At 42.1% G+C, this 25,644-nt stretch overlaps 1 protein-coding gene across 1 annotated transcript in view; it reads right to left on the minus strand.

The window, feature by feature from the left end:
• ntn1a (netrin 1a) overlaps window positions 1-24,214 on the minus strand; it is a 51,676-nt gene extending 27,462 nt beyond the window's left edge. The window contains exon 1 of the mRNA XM_030782632.1: window positions 23,200-24,214. Coding sequence (XP_030638492.1) covers window positions 23,200-24,214 — 1,015 coding nt within the window. The remainder of the gene's footprint in view (window positions 1-23,199) is intronic.
• Between the last annotated feature and the right edge of the window lie 1,430 nt (window positions 24,215-25,644).

The raw sequence follows: 25,644 nt of genomic DNA on the forward strand, positions 1-25,644 counted from the left end.
TAGATTTGTTTTTTTTTACAACACAAGATCATTTGATAGCTTCTATACACTGTGCCTTTGTATTCTTAATGTTACCCTCTCTCTGATAAACACTGATAAATGTTCATTTATCCTAACAGTGACTTTAATTGCATCCTGTTTCCATGAAGTTTATTTTTAATATTTATAATGTATAAGCAGTGTATAACTTTTTTTTTTTTTCTGCTGCTGTTGTTGTTCTAGATGCTACCACGGTGACGTTACTTTGGGAAACCCTGAATGGAACGTGAGAAAAATCTAGACAAAAATCTTCATTCATTCAAAGGATTTCATACCTGAAATTACACTTTTAACAACACGCCATCGACTGTGCTATACTGTGAAACAAACTGACACGAATTTATACAGCTTGATTGGGCCACATGAATTGAAATAAACCAGATGTGCTGAATTAAGGCAAGAGGGATACCTCTGAGATTGAACAGTTAAAGCTGTACTTAGAAAAAAGATAACACCCGGCAGGATTCAAAAGATCTTTACAGGGAATGAGGCTTTACATCCCCTCTCTTAATCTGAAAAATATGGCAAGAACTCTCGTGAAGATCACATCAAAACGCACGTAAACCCAAATATATACTGAACGTATTGATTCAGCCACATATATCACAAGATTTCAATTTCTCGTCACAGTTTAGGTCCATTCAACCTCTTCAACTAAAGGCAAAGGCCAATAAGAACAAAGCCATTCTGAATGGTCACTTTCATCCTGTGGTAAAGCATTTCTGTTCTAATTGATGTGATCTCTTATGTTGGTGTTTCCTTTGTTTTGGCAGTTACGAGCACGGCTCACAACGAAACGGGGCTAGAGCCATGACGATAACGACGAATCGTTTTACAAAGACCTAGAGCACATTGCAAAAAAAGTCTCTCCAAAATCCTTGTGGGAAAAAGAAACAAGATTTTCTAAACTGTCACCTAAGCATGAAACAAACAAATCAAAGATTAGAGAGAGCCGACCAGGAAGAAACCCATTACAATCAAAGTCTTTGATCAGGGAAACTGGAGCGGACAGGGTAGAGAACAACAACGGAGAATCAAGACTGGTCTCAGGGAAGGGGAACACAGACATGGATACGCTCCTAACATGACACACATTTGAGAGAGCACCTCCGTGCTATGTGTGTGTGTGTGTGTGTGTGTGTGTGAGAAAGCAGGGGGTTTCATTTCCATACAGACAAACACCTGTGTCTCAACCCTTGTGTCAAACTCTAAAGCTCGGGCTCTAATTGAAGACAAATGTGAGCACTGTCAAACAGCATGTCGTCCAAACTGGGCTCACTCACACACACACACCCACACACACACACACACACAAACACACATGCACACACACACACACATACACACACACACACACACACACACACACACACACACACACACATGCACGCACACACGCGCACACACACACACACAGAAACATGCACACACGCGCACACATACACACACGCACAATCTTTCTGCCAGTTTCAGCCAACATGAGATTTCTTATTTTGCACAAGCCTTGGAAAGCAAATCGGTAAAATGTTTCTCATCAAGGCCTTTAAATAGCCCTTTGAGGCCTGTTTGAGTGGTTTGTTCTTCTTCAAGAACAGTGTGATACTTAGTGATGTGACCGCAGAGAGGTAACACTGTACATAAACTCATCATATGAAACAAGATGTGAGTTGGTATGAACCCCTTGTACCATCACACTAATAATTCAGAGTGACCTTGTGTCACCCGTGGCACCCTTAAGCGGTTATTACAATACACTTCAAGAAGGTTCTAGATTGTTAAAATGAGCAAGGACATGTTGCAACTGACAGCTTTTTGTGTAGTATGATGAAACCTGTTTTTCCTTGCTCTTATAAGCAGTGGTTGCAATGTTCAAAATCAACAGACTGAGGAAACAATAATGCACTCACTTCCTACCATTTGTTTACGGAGGACAAACATATCCTGCTGATTTGGATGCGGTCAGAATGCCTCCCCGGCACACAGAGGAGGTGGAAGGGTAATATCTGCTTCTGAGATTCCATCAAGTTAATTTAGTTCTCTATCAAAGCCAATTAGTGGTAGTAACGCTCGTCCCTCTCTCTCTCTCTCTCTCTCTCTCTCTCTCAGCTGAATCTCCCTGCATACTCAAACTCTCTGAGAGTGCTGGCAGGTTTCACAAGCAAAATTTTAATGAATTACTTTTGCAGTCAGAGTCAGTCTGCGACTCGTTAAATTATGAAGCAAACTTAAAAATGTCTCTAATTGAGTTCAGTCTTACATTTGCATCAGTATTGGAACCTCTTGTGGTTGAAAACCAATTAATAATGCGAGGACATTAAAATGAATATACTGGAAATGTGAGGATTTCTTTTTTTTTTTTTTTTATTGACTTTCACGTCCAAGCGGCGTGACCTTTTTATTTCAGTCAAGCTGTTCGGTTACCTCCCGGTGAATTATTTAACACAGCTTTCAATGTGTTGAGATTTATACTTTCCTATCTGGGGTTTTAAAAATTATGCAATTCCCCTTACAAGACACAAACAGAGCCAGAGGCCCTGCGTTATGTAGTCTGCTAATAAAACATTTTCTGATTTTCCGGTCGATGCAATTAAAGAGTGCATGAGATAGGATCCTCTGTTGCAAAGGGATGTCTATAATGAAGCTGAGTTGTGAGTGGAGCTACCACTCATTCATCATGCAAAGAGATTTGAGCATCAAAAATCCCTTTCGAAAACCTACTTTCTCAAACGTAAAGGCAGAAAAAAAGTTTCACCCGCACACACACACACACACACACACACAAAAAATGTCAAGTAACTTCTTAATTGAAACATGGTGCGCGTGATGTGACCGGTTGATGTCAGTTTGATTCTTCTGTTTTGCTTGGTTTAGCCTTAACAGAGAGATCTGTTTGCTGTATAACTGAATGGCTCCTGAAACATACATCAAACGTTTTTCTTTTTCTTTTCTGTTTTTTTTTTTTTTTCTTTGGCCTAGCCTGTGTCGTCCATGTGCTGTGCAGACTGTGCTTGTCTTATCAGCATCACAGCATCGAATTTCCACTTCAACTCCTCTGCGGTGGTCTGTGACGATTGTAAGTGGCTGAGATAAGGGAGGCTTTTGGTCGCCTGGGGACTAATCAGGCCCCCTTCCTATGTCAAGAGCCTCCTCGCTGCGTTCAAGGCGACAACAAAGAGGGCTTAATGGCCTCCAGTTTCCCGCATTAGCACCCATTTAACGGCTCCTCTGCCCACTCGTTAGGCAACCCAGCATGGCTGGCCCCCCCCCCCACCCCCCACCCCCCAAACCCTCTGCTCCAGGAAGGGCATTTCCACCCCAAGCTGTGATGTTATAATGGGTCATTTCTTGAGAGGCGTGTGGTGATTGTTTTCGTGGCTCTCCCTCCAGCTAATTGAGTTGAACTGGATACACGACTCTTTAGATTTTAGAGAGGATATCTTCATCGCGCCAGACTCGCTCCTAAAGCAAAGTGTTGCGGGAGATTCGTGGCATGCGTAGCCAGACCGAGAGTGTGTTTTGTAGGAAGTGTAATAAAACAGTGCAATGAGACACATATGTGGAATGGTACTAATGGACAGTGAAAGCCCCTTGATTTTGAATGAAGGTGCTTGAGACTGGGGCTACCCCGCTATACAACGTTGACAAAAGAACTAGCAGTCTCTCCTCGCCATTGAGGACTCAATGAATGTGCCATAGTAGTGAAGAGTATTCTATGAGCTGCTTAATTAGTTAAAACTCAGGGGTCAGTCTGTTGCATTTCAAACTTTGCACATTATTCTAATCGTTTTTTGTTGTTGTTGTTGTTGTTGTTGTTGTTGTTTCAGTTATCCCTTTTAAAAAGAGATTCCAATCTTGGTACATCTTATTGAGTAATAGCTTGTTGCCGATATTTGGACATTCATACTCAGTGAAAAGCTTGTGTATTCACATAGAGGAGATACCATGTATAATCTGGGACAATGGGGATAGAGGCTGGTTACCTCAGACATTTTGACATAAAGCACAGCCCTTAATAACCTCGTTCTAACAACACTCACACGCAGCCTATGATGCCAATGATAATACACATACACTCCTATTTTTCCCAAAATGACGTCCAACTGGTTGCATAAGAAATTCTTATGTAGTGTAAGGATCCATTGGGCAGGCTGTCTCTGAGTTTGATGAGCCAGTATGGAACGCATAAAAGATGAGGTGACTGACAGTAAAGCTCAATCCAAACTCATCTGGAACCAAAAAAAGGCATAGCTCAAATCTATCATCGCAGCCTGTCTATTTGGACTAACTTGAGTCGCCATGAAACAGATTCCTTAAGACCCTGTCAAAGCATCACATCAGTTTGACATGCAGCAACACACACTCCAGAGGAACTGTCTTCTGCTAACTTTGCTTCTCTGACAATAAGGATGGCTGAAATTTGCTTCTCAAAACTCTTTCCTGACAAAGATATCATCCTGTCAAATTAGTCACAAACTCATCTGTAAACGTTGGCAAGTTGTCTCTCCCGAAAGCTTTGAGAGAAAATAAACTGCGTTTGAAGATTACAGCTTTAAACCTGCCCTGTCAAGCCAGAGAATGTTTCCCTGAACTGTTCTTTTTAAAATTTCTGTTATTTTTATTCTTTATCCAAAATAACTGCGTCAGATCACAGTCAACATGAAGTTGTTGACTCAATGTGTCACCTTCCTTTAACTAAAAAAAACCCTCTGCTGTGCTGGGTCTCTTGAAGCAACCATCTCCCATCGCCTGATAGGAAAGTTTCTCACTGCAGTCAATGGTGAGTCAACCCTCCAGCGGCCATGGATGAGAGATTGGGTCGCTTATGTTTCCATTCGCTCCGGATCTGAGGATCGTCCGTGGCGAGGCCGATGACGCTCATGGAACATGCGTCAATCCGCTGGAAGGGCCGTGTTATCTTAAGCAAGATCTTCGGCCGTGTCGAGATTCAGCCGTCACCTGCTGTGTGTTTCGTTTTAAGGGGTGGGGTGGGGAGCATTGTTTATTTCAATAGCATAGCCTCTAAAACCCAGCTATGGCTGACGTGTCATGAGGATGCTTTTTTTTTTTTTTTTTTTTTCCAGGAACCGAATTTGAAACTCTATCTCCGCTAAAACCGAGGACGGGGGAGGGGGGGGGGGGGTTGATTTCTGATTCGTTCATCTCAGGATAAGCCTCAGGGAGAGAAGATCCTCTTCTCTCTCATTTTAATTCTTTTCTTTCCCTCATTAGGCTCCTCAGCGTGATGGACGGCCCACCAGGTGCAAGGCCTTTAAGTCCCCCCCTCCCCCTCCCTCTTTTTCTCTCTCCCTCCCTCCCTCCCTCCCTCTCACTCTCTCAATCTTCACCCTGGGCAATGTGGCATGACGCTCGGGGGCTCCGGGGCCCAGGGTTTCCCTGCTGCAGATGTCATTAACATGTGTCACCTCACCGATTTACCGTCTTCGGCCGGCTTTAACAAGCCTTCACGCTGCTTTATTGGAACACAATTCCACCGCGGCGGATTTTTCAATAAAATTTATAGGGCATGAAAATGACTTCAGTTGGGCAGACAGGAATGGCTCTGCAGCAGTAGAGACCAGAGCTGGCAATGAGACTGGGACAGTATAGGACGAAGCATGAGTGGACTGTATGCCCTGAAAACGACTCCATTCTCTATCAATCATGGCCCTCCTGGTTACTTCAAAGAGTGAACAGGTCCTGTTTTGGTTTTTTTTTTGCTTGTTTTAAAATGAATTAATCTTTTCTATTACTTTGCAGTTTATCAGTTGGTCTGTAGTCTCCCAGGAGGAGCGCTTGACCCCAAAACAAAGGAGCGCTAATAAACACTGCTAAACTGACTGGAAAGCAAGCGATACCCATGGGTTATCCCAGCTCTCATCGGAAACGTAACACCCCCTCTGGTCTACATATGAAAACAGACTTGAGAGAAAAAGATGTTTCCAGCAAGAGTCTTTCTAAGGTAAATAAATGTATGCTACTCTGCAAAAGTAACTGCATTGCACTGAAGTCTCTACTGAAGAAGGGATGCAATCTTAAAAATGAAAAATATCATAAACACATTTAAGCAGTTTAAGTCGATGGAATATGCTGCAGTATTTCTGTATTCGTGTCTTCACATGTATATATGAATGCGTGTATGTACTCCTCTGTTCACAGATAGCAAGAAAAAAAAAGTTTGCCTTCCAGAGGTAGTAAAAGGTATGTATGGGTATTCTTTGGCCTCCAGTGATAGAAAACATACACACCGCGCGCACACACACACACACACACACACACACACACACACACATATTCTGTCAGACAGCAAGTTTTCGAGTCTCTTCCAGAGCCGTGCTCGCAGCGGTTGGGAACTCGTCACAGTCACTATGTAAATAGAGGGAGGCTAGCCTGTCAGGGAGGTATTTCCACTGTCTTCAGACGTTTCAAGATAAAACAGAGCCCTGCCACAAACGTTCAGAGCGCTTCGTTCTCCCTGCCTCCGAGTGGGCAGCCGTCCAAGCCTCCGTCAAACAAGGAGACGCTTTTTTGGACCGTCCCCTCCACACGCTTCGTGCGCTGTCTCCTCTGACACGAAAAAAAAGGAGCGGGCAGGACGTGGCCATACGGTAAATCTAAAGTCCGAAGTGATCCTTCTCTGACACGTTTATTGTCCTTTTCTGCTGTTGTTGTTGTTGTTGTTGTTGTCCTCGCCTTCTCAACCGTTTCATACATATGACACCATTCTCTCGAGAATCACTTGGTGGCTTTAACCGATTTTTTTTTTGTTTTGCTTTTGTTTTTTGAATACGTTGCTGTACGATCATTTTATGTGTCGCGTTAAAGCATCAAAGACGTAGCATGAGTTCATAAGGCTTGTAACTGTCCCGTGAAGACAGCTCCTCTGCAAGGCCACTGCTTTTGGAGGACACTCCAGACTGGATGAAATTAAACATAACGAGACAAGATGTTCACAGACGGATATTAGCGCAATGAATCAAACATATTATGTGTGTGCACGCTGCGGGTCTAACGAATAATTATAAAAAAAAAAAGTGTGTGCGGAATGTCCAGCGCCTTGAACAGTGAAGATGTTGTGAGGAAAGCAACGCTTACCTCTGATGATGTTGTAACACAAATGCATAACACGATAGTCATAGAATAGTCATTTTCGAGGTATTGCAAAAGTGTACCCGGTGTTGACAGACTAAGGGTGGGGGGGTGGGGGCTGAAAACATGGCATAGGCCAGAGGGCTGGTTATTACTTTGTTTGGGGAAATATGACGATCCAATAAAAACAAGAGAGAAAGTTTGGAAGTTTGGAGAAATGTTTCAGCAGCTGGACTGTTCCACTCAAATTGCTTTAGACAATGATGGAGCTGAGTTATTGTTCCTGAACAGATTCCATGACTGTGGTTACCCTGGAGCTCTGTCTGTCATGCACCCAATCTGCATTCTGGGAATCACTGGAGTGGCTTATTAACTCGCTTTGCCACTCAGAAACAGTAGTCCTTCTTGGAAAAACATTCATAAAGCTGGTTTCACCATAAAAAAAAAAATGTTCCTCCACATTTGTAACCTGTTCTGTCACATTCACTCCAGGAACAAGGACACAGGGCAGGCAAAGAGGCCAAGTGAGTGGTCAGGTCCAGAAATCGAAATCCCTGCTGCAATTAAGTCACCAGCCGTGAGCAATTAGCCGGTCTGAACTGGGGTTTGTTGAAGCAGATGCATATTTCGGGGGGGGGGGGGGGGGGGGGGGGGGGCACTCTGGATTGCGCAATGAGGAGACCTCTTGCCGCCAGTATCACAAGGTACGTATAGTGACAGTGTAATAGTATTGTCATTAAATGATAATTATGAACGCTGCAAGGAGTTAATGAGCTTTTAATGTGCATAAGGGGGCCACTTGGAGGAAAGGTTGCTTTGAGCAAAGGTGACATGCACCTACAGAGCATGGAGAAGAACACAAAAAAGAACTGGTTTTAACGGATTTACATTATATTCTAAGATGGTCTGTTGATGTTTTAACAACGAGAAATGAAGAGTGACACTTGTCTTTCTACAGCCTGTTTCTCTTCTTCTTTTTGCCGATTCAGAGATGAAGTCAAAGCTCTTCTCTAAACAAAAGTTCCATTCAGCTCACAGCTTTTGGTTTCAGTTAGTTCTACAACATGCAGGGTGTCACAGCACACTCCCTATAGCTGGAAATGACCATAAAATGAAAATGGAGACACAGAAGGATTGCATACTATTACTACTGCATACTAGCATACATTTCAGGTAAAAACATTTCACTTATATTACAGGTTCTGTTCTGTTTATGCTGCAAATTTCTTTGGTTTCAGCTCTATCAGTGTGATATCTACAGTGTGCAGCCTTTGCCCGTTGTGAGCAATGGAGAATCTGTGATAACGAGTTGGGCCCGTCAATTAGGAGAAGTGTAATTTTCAACAAAGTTGGTACGGCACGCCACGGAATAACCCAAACACTACCGCTGTTATTCTGTTCCTTAATCTAATTCCAATCTTTTTCTTTCGCACTGTTTGTTATTGAGCCTCTGTGCTCATTCCATTTCCCACCCATCTCTATGGAAACCAGATACTGTATCTCCGCTTGGCTATCCTGTGGAAACAGGGCTCACTCCCTCAGATAAATAAACGGTTGCCGGGAGGCCCCGGGAGCACTGAGGCTGTGAAAAGGGGGTTGACATTCTGATCCCTATCGTCCCCTTAAACTGCAGCTACGCTCCACTGAGCAAACGCACATCGCGGCAAGCCACCCTGCTAATCATGGCAGGCGGCACAGACTCTAGCGAATTAGCTACCAAGCGCTACTGTTGTGGTGCTTGTTTCTTTCCCTTGGCGCTGGTTACTTCCTGTCCAAAGCAATTCCTTCAGGAGCGCTCTTAAACCAACGTCTAGTGCACTTCAAAACCTAAACTATTTCGGGGCACATGAAAGCGAACGTGGATGAACCTTCAAGGAAGAAATAGTTCCTGTTAACTGGTTTGACTTAGGCTATAGGAAACAGCTTCTCTTAAACTCTAAATGGCTCCCCTTCAAACATCCTATGTTAGCTGGAGACAATAGCCCAGGCCCATACTGATCATCCTCACTGTAGCTTTTCATCTTCAGCCAGTTCATTGTCTACAGCAAGGGATAAAATATGAGACCCTTTGGAAAAAAAAAAGGGCAGAGGGAAAAGTGCTAACACATGCTAAGAACTTTATTGGAAGCTCAGGGCAGAAGTCACTTAAATAGACTTCTATGCTGTTTCCAGAGATCAGCGTCTACCTTCTGTACGATCGTCCTGTCGCTGTTCACTTTGATCGCAGACACTTTTATTTCTACCTCTTTGCTGTGCTAATTATCTCTTCCCTTGATGTGTAAATAGTACGCATTTAAGAAAACAATTATTCATGTGAGGCATCAAAAATTCATTTGCAGTTAGCAGCCAAGTCTGTGGATCTCCGTGCCCACCATGTATTTTTCTCATAACACAGACATTAGTGGCAATGGCTCAATTTCCTTATCATCAAACAATTAGGCTCAGTTTGTTTTCTTTGTCATATCATGCCAATAGAGGGTGATATACCCATAATAAAGTGATGAAAAAGGTCGGGTATTATTCTAGCGCACCTCATGTTCCTCAGACCCCCCCCCCCCCCCCCACCCCCCCCCCCCCCCCCCCCCCTCTATATTCTGCCTCTTTGAGTTTATAAAATCTTGATCATCGTAACTATGACTGCAGACACTGCTACAGGCACTTCAGTAAAACGCTATCTCTCTTTCTCTCTTTCTTTACTGAACGTAGTGTTTGTGAGATGAGAGACAGACGGTCTTCCTAAGGTCAGCTCTCTCTTATCACCAGCACCTAAAGAATGATGGATTAACTGGGATCAGTCCTGGTTAATTGAGATGACCTGACAAACTTTCCCTCAGCGAACCCTCTTTTTCCGACGGTTCAAATTCCTGTACGCAATGCATCATATGGCTCACACAGTCACAGATGCTAATACAAACTCACTCTGTCTTTCAAAATGAAAGCATAGTTTCAACCATACATTCCAGCGGTAACATAAATATATACAGAAGAGAGACCGTAAGCTTTGGACATCACAAGGAGAGACCAACCTCTCCACACACCATTACTGTCAGGTCAAAATATCATCCCTATTTTTTTTTTTTTTTTTGCAATTTGTATTCTTAAACCCTTGGAGAGAATTTATTGGGAGAGACACTAATACAAACAGAGAGTGTGGCTGAATATTGGAATTTGGATAACTGTTTGGAGAGATTTGCTTAAATCTTATCAAAACTGACCTCATGACCCCTACTGCTCACACATAAATGCACACATCGGAGAGGAGTGTAAGGGACACCCACACACGTGGAGGTAAAGTCTAGCTTCCCCATAAAGTCACACCGGTAACAAGTTAGCATTCTTTGAAGCAGAGTCAGTTATGAGCAATGCAATGTCTGGAGTAAGAACCTACTTAAAATGTGAGGTCATCACAGAAGAATTCAATAAAATAAAATAAATAAGAGTAGAAAAGTGTCCAAATACCAGTTCTCTCAGTCAGTGCCATGTTTGACTTCTTGAGAAGATTTCAACAAATGCGGCTCCGTTAGGCTAACATCTCAAGCTTTTCCGCGCACGCTATTTGTGCAAGTGCCTTAACGGAAACTCTCCAAGCTCTGCATTAAACAGTACAAACCTCTAAATATCTTTTGGCCATATGTCATAACTTTCTTATGAACTGTTGCAATCGCGCAATCTCTCTGCTCAATATTCAGAATTTCATACTCCCATTAATCATGCCGAGCCTGATGTGTGAGTATGGCTGCCATAGGACGATGCGCTCATTTTCAGTCTAGGTGGTCCTGTCGGTAAACCGGTCCCCTCCGGACAGGTTTATGTGCCGGGGGGGGGAATGGGTCACACTTTGAAAAGCTTTATTCGATCATACTTGAAACTAACGTACTGTATCTGTTTTTTTTTTATTTTTTGTTGTTGGTTTTATAAGCGCCTGCTTAAAAGTACTTGACGTGAGCGCAGGAGTGGGAAAGTGGCCTTTCTTTTTCCATCTGAAATATTAGCTTGGATGCGAAAGAAGAGGGAAAGACGGGGACAGTGCTAGGGTGTGATATGACCGTTCCACATTTTCTCATATTCTCATCTCTACTGTATGTTCAGTTTCCTGAACAGGATACTCACTCTTTTCCTCCCTTGTTCCCCATCTCTCATTCCCCCATCACCCCCATCACCCCCCACCCACCCCCTCTCTCTCTGGTCATTTCCCCTTTGTCTCCATTGTATATTTGCCTTGGCTACAGTTCCTGCACAAACACTTGCCTGCATCGCAGGAACCACCTAGAGGTGCTGAGGTCATCAGATGGGATTCACTGCAGCGTCCAGGTCCTCTGTTGTCAAGGGAAACAGTCACACAAATCTGTGCTAGTGGTATGTGGCATGTTTTCCTTCACTGTTTACAGCTCCCTTTATGATCTGTGTTAACAATCCACTGACACTTTAACAATCTTCAAAACTCAGCCCCCCACATTAGGGCAATGAATCAAACCTACCTCCAAAATGGCTTCTTGCCTCATAGGGGAACAGGGAATAACACATGAGACACCCCCCCCCCCCCCACCTTCTCTTTAGTTTCACAGTGAGAAAAAATGCCACATTTCAATAAAAAACTCATTTCTCTCACCTCAGAATGAAGAAAAGGCCCAATAATTATGCCCTTTTTTCACAAACATAAGGCGTACAGTTTGTTTTGTGAACTGCACTGCGTCATTATGTCATTATTATCCCTCTTGTTGAACATTATGTCTTTTGTAGCTTTAAATAAAGCACTGCTACACACGTTTTTTTGTTGTTGTTTTTTTCTGGTATGAAAAATGGTAAATATCCAAATTTTGTTCACTCTGGCAGATGTGGCTGCTGTTGGTCTGGCAGTCTTTGTTGCTACGTGTTGTCTTATTATGATCTATCAGTGAGTCTGTGGTATAGTGAGGCCTGTCTTATTACAGACTGTCAGTGAGTCTGTGGTATAGTGAGGCCTGTCTTATTACAGACTGTCAGTGAGTCTGTGGTATAGTGAGGCCTGTCTTATTACAGACTGTCAGTGACTCTGTGGTGTAGTGAGGCCTGTCTTATTACAGACTGTCAGTGAGTCTGTGGTGTAGTGAGGCCTGTCTTATTACAGACTGTCAGTGAGTCTGTGGTATAGTGAGGCCTGTCTTATTACAGACTGTCAGTGAGTCTGTGGTGTAGTGAGGCCTGTCTTATTACAGACTGTCAGTGACTCTGTGGTGTAGTGAGACCTGTTTAATTACAGACTGTCAGTGAGTCTGTGGTGTAGTGAGGCCTGTCTTATTACAGACTGTCAGTGAGTCTGTGGTGTAGTGAGGCCTGTCTTATTACAGACTGTCAGTGACTCTGTGGTGTAGTGAGGCCTGTCTTATTACAGACTGTCAGTGAGTCTGTGGTGTAGTGAGACCTGTTTAATTACAGACTGTCAGTGAGTCTGTGGTGTAGTGAGGCCTGTCTTATTACAGACTATCAGTGACTCTGTGGTGTAGTGAGGCCTGTCTTATTACAGACTGTCAGTGAGTCTGTGGTATAGTGAGACCTGTCTTATTACAGACTGTCAGTGACTCTGTGGTGTAGTGAGGCCTGTCTTATTACAGACTGTCAGTGACTCTGTGGTATAGTGAGGCCTGTCTTATTACAGACTGTCAGTGAGTCTGTGGTGTAGTGAGGCCTGTCTTATTACAGACTGTCAGTGAGTCTGTGGTGTAGTGAGGCCTGTCTTATTACAGACTGTCAGTGACTCTTTGGTGTAGTGAGGCCTGTCTTATTACAGACTGTCAGTGAGTCTGTGGTGTAGTGAGGCCTGTCTTATTACAGACTGTCAGTGACTCTGTGGTATAGTGAGGCCTGTCTTATTACAGACTGTCAGTGAGTCTGTGGTGTAGTGAGGCCTGTCTTATTACAGACTGTCAGTGACTCTGTGGTGTAGTAAGGTCTCAGTGGCATAGTGTTAAAGACAATAACAAGTTAATTATTTTTGAATGGTTGGATTCTCACCTATGAAGTGTTCAATTGTAGTGCAAAACCTATATTTGCACTCTAGTGCAAAACCTATATTTTAAAGTCTAAAACCAAACTTCGGTTAAACTGAGCATAAGGCGCTGCTTTTTGGATCTTTGGGTGATTTCCTGGTTCTGTTGCAAAAGTTGACATTGTTACTAATTGCTAATGAACCATCAATTTTACAATAATAATTTTATCTTCACGGTGGCTCAGTGGTTAGCATGGTTGCCTCACAACAAGAGGGTCCTGGGTTCGAATCTTGGGTGTCCCAAGTCCTTTTTGTGTGGAGTTTGCATGTTCTCCCTGTGTTTGCATGGGCGTGCTCCGGAGGAAGACATGCGTGCCAGGATTAGTACTCCTGTCAGTGACCAAGACACTGACAAAAAAACTGGAGCTGGTCCCCAGGCGCCAGCGGCGGCTGCCCACTGCTCCTAGCTCATAGTGTGTGTCTCACTACTCTAATGTGTGTTAGGACGGGCTCACTGACAAATAAAGTACTTCATGTTATCTGAACTTATATCAATTTATATTATATTATATTATATTATTTGGGCTATGTCAACTGACATGCTATCTTCTGTTATAATTACCTGTTTCACTAGCCTTTCACAGCAGCCTTCACACTGCACTGCTAAAACCGCAGCTAAGAAATCCACCTCAGCGCTGACACAAGCTCTCATGAAGGAATAAAGAACGTAATGAATTCATTACCCTCAGTGTGTACCCAGAGAGCCAGATAGCAGTCGACAGGCAGACAATCCAGTTCCCCATACCATAAACACTGGCTGGCAGGCGGGGAAACAGGTATCAACATGGGCAAATGAGAACAACGTAGCGCTGGGCTGTGGAGTTCTTCTTTTGTGAGGTGTAAGTCAGAGTGACTGCCAAAAAGCCATATTTTTCTTTCTGTCTTTTTTTTTTTTTCAACTGACCTACAACAGTCTTACCACCATATAACCACAAACCACATATGTGTATTCTCCTACCTCATGTGTGAGTGGAAATGTAATTCTATTCTCGTTGTGTTCAACCCACATTTGGTCTTTATGAAGTCTCAGACGACTGATCGTAATAAAATCTACGGAAGACATGATCGTCTAAACATGGCCGAGCGTTGGGTGACATACATGCAGCCGTCAAGAAGAAGAGAGGTGACACTGGACTCCTGTGATTTGACCCAATTATCTTCATCTGTTTTGTGTCAGAGCAACTCAGGGTCTGTTTTTCCTTTCGTTAAGACACACGTACTGTAAAGGATCAGAGTTGTCACGCACTAAATCCTGCTAACAGGACTGGGACAGTGAAGTGACAATGTCAGCGAAAAGGAAAAGTGTACATTGGAGTCTCTAATTCTGACCCTGACTCTGTCCCCAGATAGAAGAAGGCGTAGAAGAATTGACCTTAAAGCTGAAGCCCAAATTTAACATCTTTCTCTGTGTGAAATGGCTCATCCTCAAAAACCGCCTTTCAAAATCTGAGGTCAAGGTTTCCTCTTTTCAAGCTTGTAAATGGAATCTGCATCGAATTATATTGTAAACCAGTTAAACAAAACCAAAACCTCAAAAATGAAGCCTTTACCCGAGGGAAAGAACCATTCAATTGAGGTGCCGACTGCAAAGTCTCAATCGCAGTTTTGTCTTCCTTCTCGGGAGAACGCTATCCCGTTTTCTGCCTCTAAGGAAGATGTCTTGGAATTGTCAACCTATTTCTTGAAGTTTCGCAAACTATTCTGTTGTAAATCAAAGACAATAAATCTTACAGGGTTACATTTGTGGAATGGACCATTGCCAATGTTGGTTAGACAAAAAAACTGAGTGAGGGACTGAATAAAAGGTGTAGGATGAATTAACGTCACAGCTGGTTACCCGGAGGATTTTGCCTGATGAAGGATGATATATGTAATCATTATTTTTCATCAGTTTTCTGAGCTCCTGCCTGAATTTGACCGAACTGTAGAAATTTCCTCAAAAACATCTGCCCTCTCTGATTTCTCGTCATTGTACGTCACCTGGCAAAATGACTCACTGGCTGTTGACCTTTTTTGGTGCTAGTATGTCCCAGCTGTGCATTTTATGGCATCATAAATTCTAACACTGTGAATAAAATGGCCAGTAAGAGTTTGGAGGTGGACCTGACACCAAAACCTGACAAATGAACCTCTCTATAACCCATATTTTGGTTATGTGGTAGAAATATCAAAATGCCTGCATTATAGAACTGTGAGTCTTCCAAAATCAACTTATTATGAATATCACATTTGAGACTTTCATCAATGTTTTTCTCACACACACACACACACACACATACACACAGACACACACACACACACACACACACACACACACACATATTTTCAGACATCAGAAACTAATTTCTTCCAGGCACTACACATAATTTTCCAATCTCAGTGAGACTTAGTTACTGAACGGTCTGTTATTTCAGTGATTTTTAAAAATAGTAAATATTTTCAACGTTTCTCTTATTTGTCTCTCTTTACCTGTAAAGGAATTTTAGTTATGATAAATCTTTTAAGGTCTGTCCTGCCGAAGGACAGCTTAGGGGTTTTGCATACCCAGTTCCACGACCAGCTATTCTCTAAGAGGTATTTATACACTCTCAGTGCAATCCATGCATTCAAGTGCCGGCAGCTGTGAATGTGTCCTTTGGATTACTCTATAGAGTCACTGAACTCCCGGGCAATCTTAACTCCCATTTACCACATGGAGTATATGATCACCAGCATCTTCTGAGGTGGCAGTGTAGGACTTTGGACAACCCTTAATATTAAAAGGCTGATAATTACACAGTTAAAACACCATTACTGTTTCCCCAGCCTGGACTATGTCCTGCATTACCAAATATCTTCCAGTTATTATTCATAAGTGAAACAGACTACTAGTTGGATGCCTTTTGACATGTTGTCCACTCTAGCCATTGTACATTAGCACCACATGACATTTAATGAGGGTTTGAATTCGGGATAATTACACTTAACCCGCAAAACACCCTCTTAAAGTCAATTCCCACAACAACAAGACCGAGCACTTGCGCATAGAAGAGCAATAACATCATATTTCAGCACATTCCGCCTCAAAGTCATGTGAGTATGAGATGGCGGCTGAACAAACGAGATGCAGATGGCCCCGTTGGGCTGGGCCTGCTGCAGCCTGGCAGCCTTCAGGTTGAATTTGTTGCAGGAGTGGGGAGTGGGGAGTGGGGGGTGGGGGGTGGGGGGGGGGGGGGGGGGGGCTGGAGTGTGTGTGGTGGTGGTGGTGGTGGGGGGAGGGGGGGAAGGGGGGTTGCAATGGAACCAGGCACCCTTCTAGAGACAGAATAGCCCCCTGCAACAGAAATCTAGTGTGGGCCCTTTGCCAGCACACATATCGCCAGGAGGTCTGGGCCTTCTCAAAAAACACACGACCGCGGAGTTTACAACAGCCTTCGTACTTATCAGTTTGGCTCTCTTTTCTCTCTGTCTCTGTCTCTGACTTCAATTAACAGTGGGGAACACACATCCCTTCCTCTCCGCTGCACGGATTTTAGCTGTAATAGGAGGTGAGTCTACAGAATCACCCGACACACAACTCTACTCTTCAGGCTGAGGAGAAAGTAAGAGGACGTGTCTGTCCACTTAACCTGAAGAAATTTCAATCGAGGTTCTTCCCGAATCCCACCCCCGGATTACACGAGTATAAAAAGTTGTAAACACTGATAAAGGATTCCTGGAATAGCAACCATCGGATCAGAACGGAAAGCTGCCGCGCAAGCACAGAGACAGTTCGCTTGTTTGAACCAGCCGACAGCTGAAAAGCAAGAAACGGGGAGGGTTGCCGAAAAGGGGAGGGGAGGTGGGGGGGGGGGGGGGCACAGTGCAAAGTGCAATGGACGCAGTGCAACTCTGTTCTCACCTCCGTTTCTCACTGCCTTTTGTTTGTTAGGCGGGACGCTTCATCCAGCGGCGCCTTTGAAGGTGATGGAACCTGATTCATAAAGCCTGTTTGTCAGCTCAAACATTAACCAGAACACTCTAGTTTCAACGTCTGCGGCAGCAGCAGCAGCCGCGGTGACCGACAAGAGCAGTCCCAGAGAAACCGAGCAAAACAATATTTTACACTGTACCTGTTTCAAAACTCTCATGTTTGTAGAAAAGCAGCACTCTTATTGCTCATATATTCGCAACAGTAACATTAATCTTTAGATTTTTGCCTTAAAGGCCAAAAAACCTGTATACAAATACATGCCATTTAAGGAGTACGTTTTTTTTTTTTTTTAATGACGTTAATAATTGTGTTTTTATTTTTTGTGTGAAACCATTTCCCTTTTTTTTACAGAACATTTCATAACACGACACTATTAGGTTGTCAGATATTAAGAACTGTTTATTTTACCAGGTTTCAAATGAAAACCGGCATATAATTAAGATTTCAAGCTAAGGAACGTTTAATTATGCTTCACTGACAGTATATGTCAGTCTTAGTTCCTGTGTTGGGAAAAGACAAGCACACAAAAACAACAGCACTAAATTTCCTCTTAGAAAAAGGTTAAAATATCTACACTCAATTATCTTATGAAGCATCCTATTCATATGTCATCCCTGAAGCAAATTGGTCTCCTGTGTCAGTCGAAAACCCAACACATCATACTCAAAGGAATTACAACAATCTAAATTTAATGTAACTGTGCGAGAAAATCTTGGAATAACAGTGCTAGACCATCTGTTCAAACTGGCAAAGTGGTCTTGTGGTTTGGGAAACATGCCTGTTATTGCCTGTTAGGGTAGCGGAGGGGAGATGGGGTGAACAGTCTCGATGCTGCCGCACCTAGTAGCTAAACTATGGTCTCTCATTCAAAATATCTATAAGGTGTGATAGAAAGAGAATTATATTCTCTGTTTGTCCTAATTGTAGGTTTACCAGTGTCTGAAAGCATTCTGAAATAATTGTATCATTATGGTTATTTTTCTGCGCTGAAAATCTTTCTGGCTCTCTGTCTCTATTTTCTCTTTTTCTTTCCTCTCTTACTGTCTCCACTTTTTTCTCCCACTCTCTCTCTCTCTCTCTCTCTCTCTCATTCAACACACTTCCTCAGTTCTTCCATACAAACTGCCTTGCAGTAATTTTGTTTATCTCCTTAAATTATTCAGGCATAATTTTTTTTTTTTTTACACTTTCAGCAATACATTCAGACAACGCGGTAGAGAAATGCGTCCGCTCTACAAGTTCATTAAAAATGAAGGAGAAAATATAATGTGCAGAGTTAACAATAAAATCTCCTCTCTTTATTAAAGCTATATCTCAAATAATGCAGGCTAACAAAGACAGGTTGCAATGAATTCAACGAAGAGCATCTTTGACATTCTTCGTTTCATCTGCCTTGGTAAAGCTCAGTCCTTAATTCTGTATTCTCCATTCTGCCTTCACCTCTAGTTTCATTGCATTAGAACCTCCTGAGAGACCTGCACTGATCAATAAACTAAATTGGCATCAAAGGGTACTCTGGAGTTCATAAAGGTCTTCTTTGACTCGAGGAACCAATCAGTAAAAGTGCACTTCAAGAGAAAACTATGACTCTTTGCACTCTTGAATATTGATCCTGTACATACTCTCTAACTATTAAAAGTCTCCCTTGGTATCTGTCTTCTTCATAATTACCCACTCCCATGCATTTCATTACTTGTCTATTTTCATACAATTCTGCCTCTTGGCTAACCTTTATGGATAAAAAAAGTCTTTTAAAAAGCAGCACTCTGGTTAAAGATTCATAATAAAGGATGAGTAGAGGTCAGTCATGTACTGTCCAATGAGCACGCACACCCACACACACACACACACACACTCACACACACACACACAGCCTTTGGGCCCTGCCCTTACACAGGGGTGTCAAGCAGACCTTTCTTCTGTTGTTTAAGCGATGTTTGCTTTAGCAGGGTCCACCCCTAGCCCATCTTTTCATTTCGACGCTTGGTCTGATGGCACGGCGCACAGGAAAACATAGTGTTGGAATGTGTTGCAAAAGGACCTCTTTGCTGACAGCATGATGGATGCAGTGAGTGACGGTCTTTTGAGCCCGCACAAGACACACACCCACACACACACACACTCACACACACACAGGTTTGGTAAAAATAAACTGTCAAGGATATAGGGTGAACAATTCCTTTTGTGGGACAGTTGTGTCCAAACTGGTCTTCTGACATGAACAGCTCAGGGACATATACAAAACTGTGTTTGGGGTCCAGTGACATAGATAAAGAACAAGTTGGAACCTTTCAGCAATTTAGTGTGAGCCCCTCTCTCATCAATAGGAATGCATGCAACATTCCCTTTAATAAATACATAAAATGGAATTGGAAAGTAATTAGCAGTAAAACATGCCCAATATACCTGATAGACTATGGTCAGAGAAACAATTCCGTTTTAAAAGGTACCATTTATAGCTTTATTCACACCTCTTTTGTGTTTAAAACATATAAAGGTAACAGCCAGTATAAGGTAAATGTCACAATGAAGTGATAATGCTAGATGCCGTTATGGTTTGAATACATCTTGGCACAGATTTTACAAGTCCCTGGAAATTTACTGAAGAGATCCGACATCATTCTGTCAAGAAAACTCCATCATTTAATGTTTTGTTGATGGCAGTTCAAAAAAAAATTTGCTGTCTGACACTGCTACATAACCTCCTGCAAGCGTTAAATTAAGCTGAGCTCTATTGACTGAGACTGCCTTGATGAGTGGTTTTCATAGTTTCCATATAGATGCTACAATGCACCACCAAAGGATGAAAGTGACCATTCACAATTACACTGGGTTTGTATTTAATGGACGTTTCCCTTGTTTCTGTCAGGTTGACTGTACCTTAACCATATAAGGAAAATTTATCCTACACCATAACGGAGCTGAAGAACTCACGCACCAAGGACAAATATGCACTCTGGCCTCGAGGTGTCTTTTGGCATGTGCCACAAGCACATTCATGCATTTACTGAGAATGGGATGAAGGAGAACTCATTTGATCACATGACCTTTTTTTGTTACACCGCACAGTTTACCATTGCACGTGTTCTTTGCACCGCTTTGCTCTCAAGCATACTGTTTATGTTGTAATCAGCTGTTTGCGTAAACTGACTACAGTATTCCTCCATCTAAAAAACTCAGTGGACTGTTCTTGATGAGACTGCCTGCTCACGCCCTAGATTTATATTCATTGTAAACCGATCTCTGAGTTGCTCATCTGTTTTCCCCTCGTGTCTTGAAGCAATGCACAAACATTTGATGTCCCTTCCGTGTCCACACCAACATCACCTTAGCTACTGTTCCTCATAAAACATCGGTTGTCTCTGAGGCTCCCACTGAACATGCGATATTTGAGCCTCTTTGAAAGCCAATGAAATCTTTTCCTGTAGCCATGGCAGCCAAAACAATTGTTCCTGAGCATGCGCTCAGTAACGCCCACCAATTTTATTTTAAATTGGGAACCACACCTGCGTGGAGTTAGCTGCCTTCAATGCACTTTGTATCTCTCGTTTGCGCAAGCATTTCCTTTATTTTGTCATTTAGCTTTGTAACAAGCTGCTATTGTCTGCAAAACTTGCACAATGTGTGATGTTCACACGAGGAACATGGTCAAATAAGACAAGTGTTTCCAAGCTGTGCAGTACGCATACACAGGGATAAAAATCATTATTTTATGTAAGAAAAAACACATGCCTGTCAATCATATGCCAGTCGGCTGCATGACAAGGATGTTCTTGACAAAGGTATTTTGATTAAGGAAAGAAATTCAGGAAAGAGGGGGGAGGGGCTACAGTCCGGCAAGACACACTGATTATGTATGTAGTAAAGCTCTGTGGATGACTGACTTAGTTCTAAACACACAAGGACCCCACTGCGTTTTGTGGTTAGTGTGACAGTTAGTGAGAATGCAGTGATACTTCAGGGCACTATGCATCCTCTTTCAAACTGAATCATATAGGATGTGACTAAATTACATTTCCACTGTTGCTTCATGATTTCATAGGTCAAATCAACACTGGAACCCATAAAAATACAGAAAAGGAATATCCTTTCTCTCTCTCTCTCTCTCTCTCTCTCTCTCACTCACTCACTCACTGTGTATGCATACATATAAAGCCCTGTCTTATTCACATCTCTCCCCTAAAATAGCAGTGCGTTTAAAAAGAAAAATTAGTGCGTTTGAAAAGACATCTCAGCATGTAAGCATAACACTCTTGCACCACGTAGCAGCTCGCCACCCGTTAACAAAGCTTTTGATGGCCTGGATAACTGCAACGCGACTTCAGTATTTCTGATGACCCACCTGCCGTTACGGAACAACCTTTCTTTAATGTAAAACAGCTGTAGGCACATGTAGGCACTGTGGCTCCGTAGATGTCGCAGGGTTTTTAAGATGTCATTGTTTCTTTCACTTGCAAATTATATGAGTATAAAGAAATCTTTAAATAATAATAAAAATTACATTTTCTAGCCACGCAACACGTGCGTTTTCTTTTATTCATCGTATAAATTCTAAAATGATCTCATAATAATTCCATACATACTTCAATACTGAACAATCGTTTGGGGTTTTTTTAATAATAACGCTCCCGCTAATAATAATAATAATAATAATAATAATAATAATAATAATAATAATTTCCTTTAATATATTAAATATTATCCAGTTTTCACTTTAGCTGGAACGTGGAATGTGATTGAATATTCTCATCAAAATTGATATTAAATTAAAATAATATTTTTTCAGAAATTATATTCTTGTATATAGTTTATGGTAAGCATATAAATGTTAAATACGTTTAACATACGTAAACTCAAATACTCTCCATAAAACCTTTATTTAACAATGGCTGTGGGTATGTTTTAATGCCCTCGAAATAAAATGCATTGCTTTATTGCGGTAGGAAAAAAACGAGTGCCTAAGATTACCAGTGAAACACATGTCTCCACTGTGAATGATTATACAGCGTGCTTTGGTAACGAGGCGGCTCGTTTCAACTAGGATTTTTCACACAGTAAATTGAGCTAGTTTGCAAGCCGCGATCTGAAGCAGCCAGTGCAATTTATATATTTTCTAACATTTGCAAAAAAACGAGATATATCGGTTTATATATAGATGGGTATATCATTGAGATACATCGTTGAGATATATCATGAGTATTTTATTGTTGTTTATTTGTTAAGGATCAGATAAGATACTTGCAATCACTATATAACCTTTTTATTTTCGGGAAAAAAAACCTCCGGAGGAGTAGCGATGAGTAGGCTGTGAATTCTGCCTATGAAATATGAAAAAATGGCATGTTGTATGGTTCTCAGGAAATCTGTCTCTCCGCTCATGATAGCGCTGTTCATTCGGGTTTGTTTTGTAACCTCAGGTATAATGTGCAATGTAAGCTATGTCTAGGAATAGCACGGACAAGAGACATCCTAAACGTGACTGATCATCTATCTTTATCTCTTTCTCGCTCAGACCTAGAGAGTTAAAATCAATAGCTATTCTGAACCGTATCGCGTGCTTAACATGCACAAAGACTTGGAGTTTTGACCTGTGATGGCAAAAATTCCCAGCCACTTGTAACTAAGGCTTAAGAGTTTGTAGTTGTACCCAAAGTTCTCTATTGACGACCTGCCTGTTTATTTGGCAGTAAGTGTTGACGGTATACTAGTTATCTAGTTATCTATTGCATTGGCTCACTTACTTTAAGTGTTGTTTTAATAAGCATACACTTAAACATAACTTTGTCTGTGCTTATTCTAAGATATGTTGACAAATTACATTTATTTCTAATTGGGCCTACTGTAGTATTTTATTAGGATTATCACTGGCATGTGTTATTTCGTTAGTCTACACCACAAACTATAACTCTTTAACGTATACTTCACTCTTAATGTCACTCAATTAAAGAAACTGGTTGCATTTGATGGATAGAATGAGGAGATATGTTAACTAAGCCAAAGCCGTGCAGACGTAATGGGTATTCCTTGGCAAACCTGTTCAAGTAACAAGGCTCTGTCACTGTTAATAACTTTAGGATGCAGAGATGGGGGCACTTACCGACACATTCGTTTGCTTCTCTCGCAGTTGCACGTTGCCAGGGTCGATCGTAGTGAAACGGTTTGCATCTGTCGCACTCTGGTCCTGCAGTATTATGCTTGCACTCACAAACAAGGTTTCCATCTCGATCCTTTACGCACCTTGATGCATGACCATTGCATTTGCATCGGCCGCCGACTTGTAAATCTGATACTGCATAGAAGTAAGAGTCCCGGGCAAGCTCCGAGTCATCCTCGTTTTCGTCACCGAAAGTATGTAATCGACTAAAAGTAACCTTGATGTCAGTAGCGGTTACCCAGTCTTGAAGTACCGGCGAATTGTCGAAATCGTGCGCAGAGGGTCTTCCGTCAAGGGTGCTGAAAGCAATGAGCCCGCCTGAGAGCGGATGCATGTCCGTGTGAGAATCCGTGCAGATAGCCTCTTGCTCGTTCTGCTTGGTTATAGTAGCCTTGTTGGGTTTGTTGTACATCTTCCTACACTGCGTCGAATAGAACTGGAACGGGACCCAGGATTTACCATAGTCCATCGACTTGAAAATAGCCATAGACTCGGGTCGAGGTGAACAGAACTGAAGGCTCACATAAGTCACCTCGAATTTTTTCCCAAGTGATAGCGTTAAAGTAACGTTTTGCGGATACTGGATGTAGTTCTCCGACTGCCAACACGTGAGATTATGGGGGTTATTCAGGTCTGTTAAATAAGCCGGTGGGTGAGACTTCTTTGGGTCTGATGCGTCGCAGGTGTGGCAGTTCCTGTTCCTCTCATTCCCTTTCTCTGTCACCACACAGTACCTACTGGGGGTTTTGCCACAGGTACTGGAAACACGCACTTCCTTCCCGAACGCCGAGTTCACAAAATCGGGGATGCATCTCCTCGGGTTACCGTTCTCGTCGTAACACGGATCCGGCGGAGACGTCTGTGCAGCGAACATGCTCATCCCGTAGCCACCAAGCACCACTTCCACGACACCGTACAGTGTCACCAAAGTGATCAAAGCATCCGAAACCTTTAACATTGCAATCCGCGTCTCTCAGTATACTTTGTGCTGAAAAATACAGCTGTGCCCTGTGAAGAAGATGTAAAATTGAGTTCCTTTCAAAACACAATTGCTGAAGAGGCACTAGCGTTCATGATAGTGAATAAGCCGATTTATAAAATGAAATCGGCTAATTGTCTGAAAAACACTTGTATTTATCAAGTGTTAGAGGCAGGACAATGAAAACTCTAAAATAAAACCCGCAAAACATACAATCTAGCATCACAAACCAAACTGTAAAACGAGTAAGCAAAAGTGTCTTCTACGATAATGAACTAAGAAAGTGAATTAAATTGGCTTACGAGGTGAACAAATCTCCACATAGGACACTGTACCTCGGTATAATAGCTCAGATAAAGTAGAAGTCATAAAAATGAATCTCAGCCAGTCCACCAGGTCGTATGCAATGACGTGCGCTCTTGTGATCCTGTTTGTTTCTTGAAACCTAGAAGCAAAACCAGAGAAGATGTAAGAGCAGCCGTTACTTTCCGTATCTTTTGCACTGTGCCTTCCACCTTCACACACACTCACTCTCTCTGTCTTTCACTGTATCTGCCGCGCGTCTCTTTGGAGAGTGAAGGACGACTTCAGTTTACGCTGAGCTTGAGGTCATCTTAAGGAGTGACACTTCGCGCGTAAAAGAAGTGAACAACGACATCCACTGGTAGCTTATCAATAAAATGAGATAGATACGGCTGATTAATAGAATAAGCAGGACAGGGAAGAACTTTGATCCCTAATAAACATATCTTGCAAACCAGCGTGTATTTTTGTATGTTAAGGTCCGACTGGACATAGAAATAGAAAAATACAATGGTCTCCAAATCCTTTGATGGTGGGTGGTGATGCTGCTGCTAATAATAATAATAATAATAATAATAATAATAATAATAATAATAATATGGGTTGTCACATCCGACAACTGAATTTGAGACATGGAAAATCAACATCGTTGTATAACCATCTACCGTATTTGGCTGATGTTCAGTAGTAGATCAGGAATGAAGCCTGCTTTTACAACGGTACATTTATTTTCAAAAGTTTACCATTGAAAAATAAGCCCATTCCACATGAAACAGAACAGTTAAATAAAACTGATGTCTTAAAATGGCAAGTTGAGAAGTATGACAATACCAGCGGTTGAAATGTCGACATGTAGTCTAAACATCATCCATGCGTTTTAAGCATTGCAAAAAGGCGTAGCATTATGACATAATGCTAACTGGCATTATTTTTTCGTTAACTTTAAAGACTGAAAATCACGCATGCCTTGTTAAAATGAAGCAAGGCTGTAAAACGATTGCTGCCAATACACTTAGTCTGCAGGAAAAACTCCACTTCTCGATACTCTTTACATAAATTTTCTTTATTATCGATTAAACTGTTTAATTCAACTTATGAATACTGCA

This window comes from Chanos chanos, chromosome 8, assembly GCF_902362185.1.
Source record: "Chanos chanos chromosome 8, fChaCha1.1, whole genome shotgun sequence".
NCBI classification, from domain to species: Eukaryota; Metazoa; Chordata; class Actinopteri; order Gonorynchiformes; family Chanidae; genus Chanos; species Chanos chanos.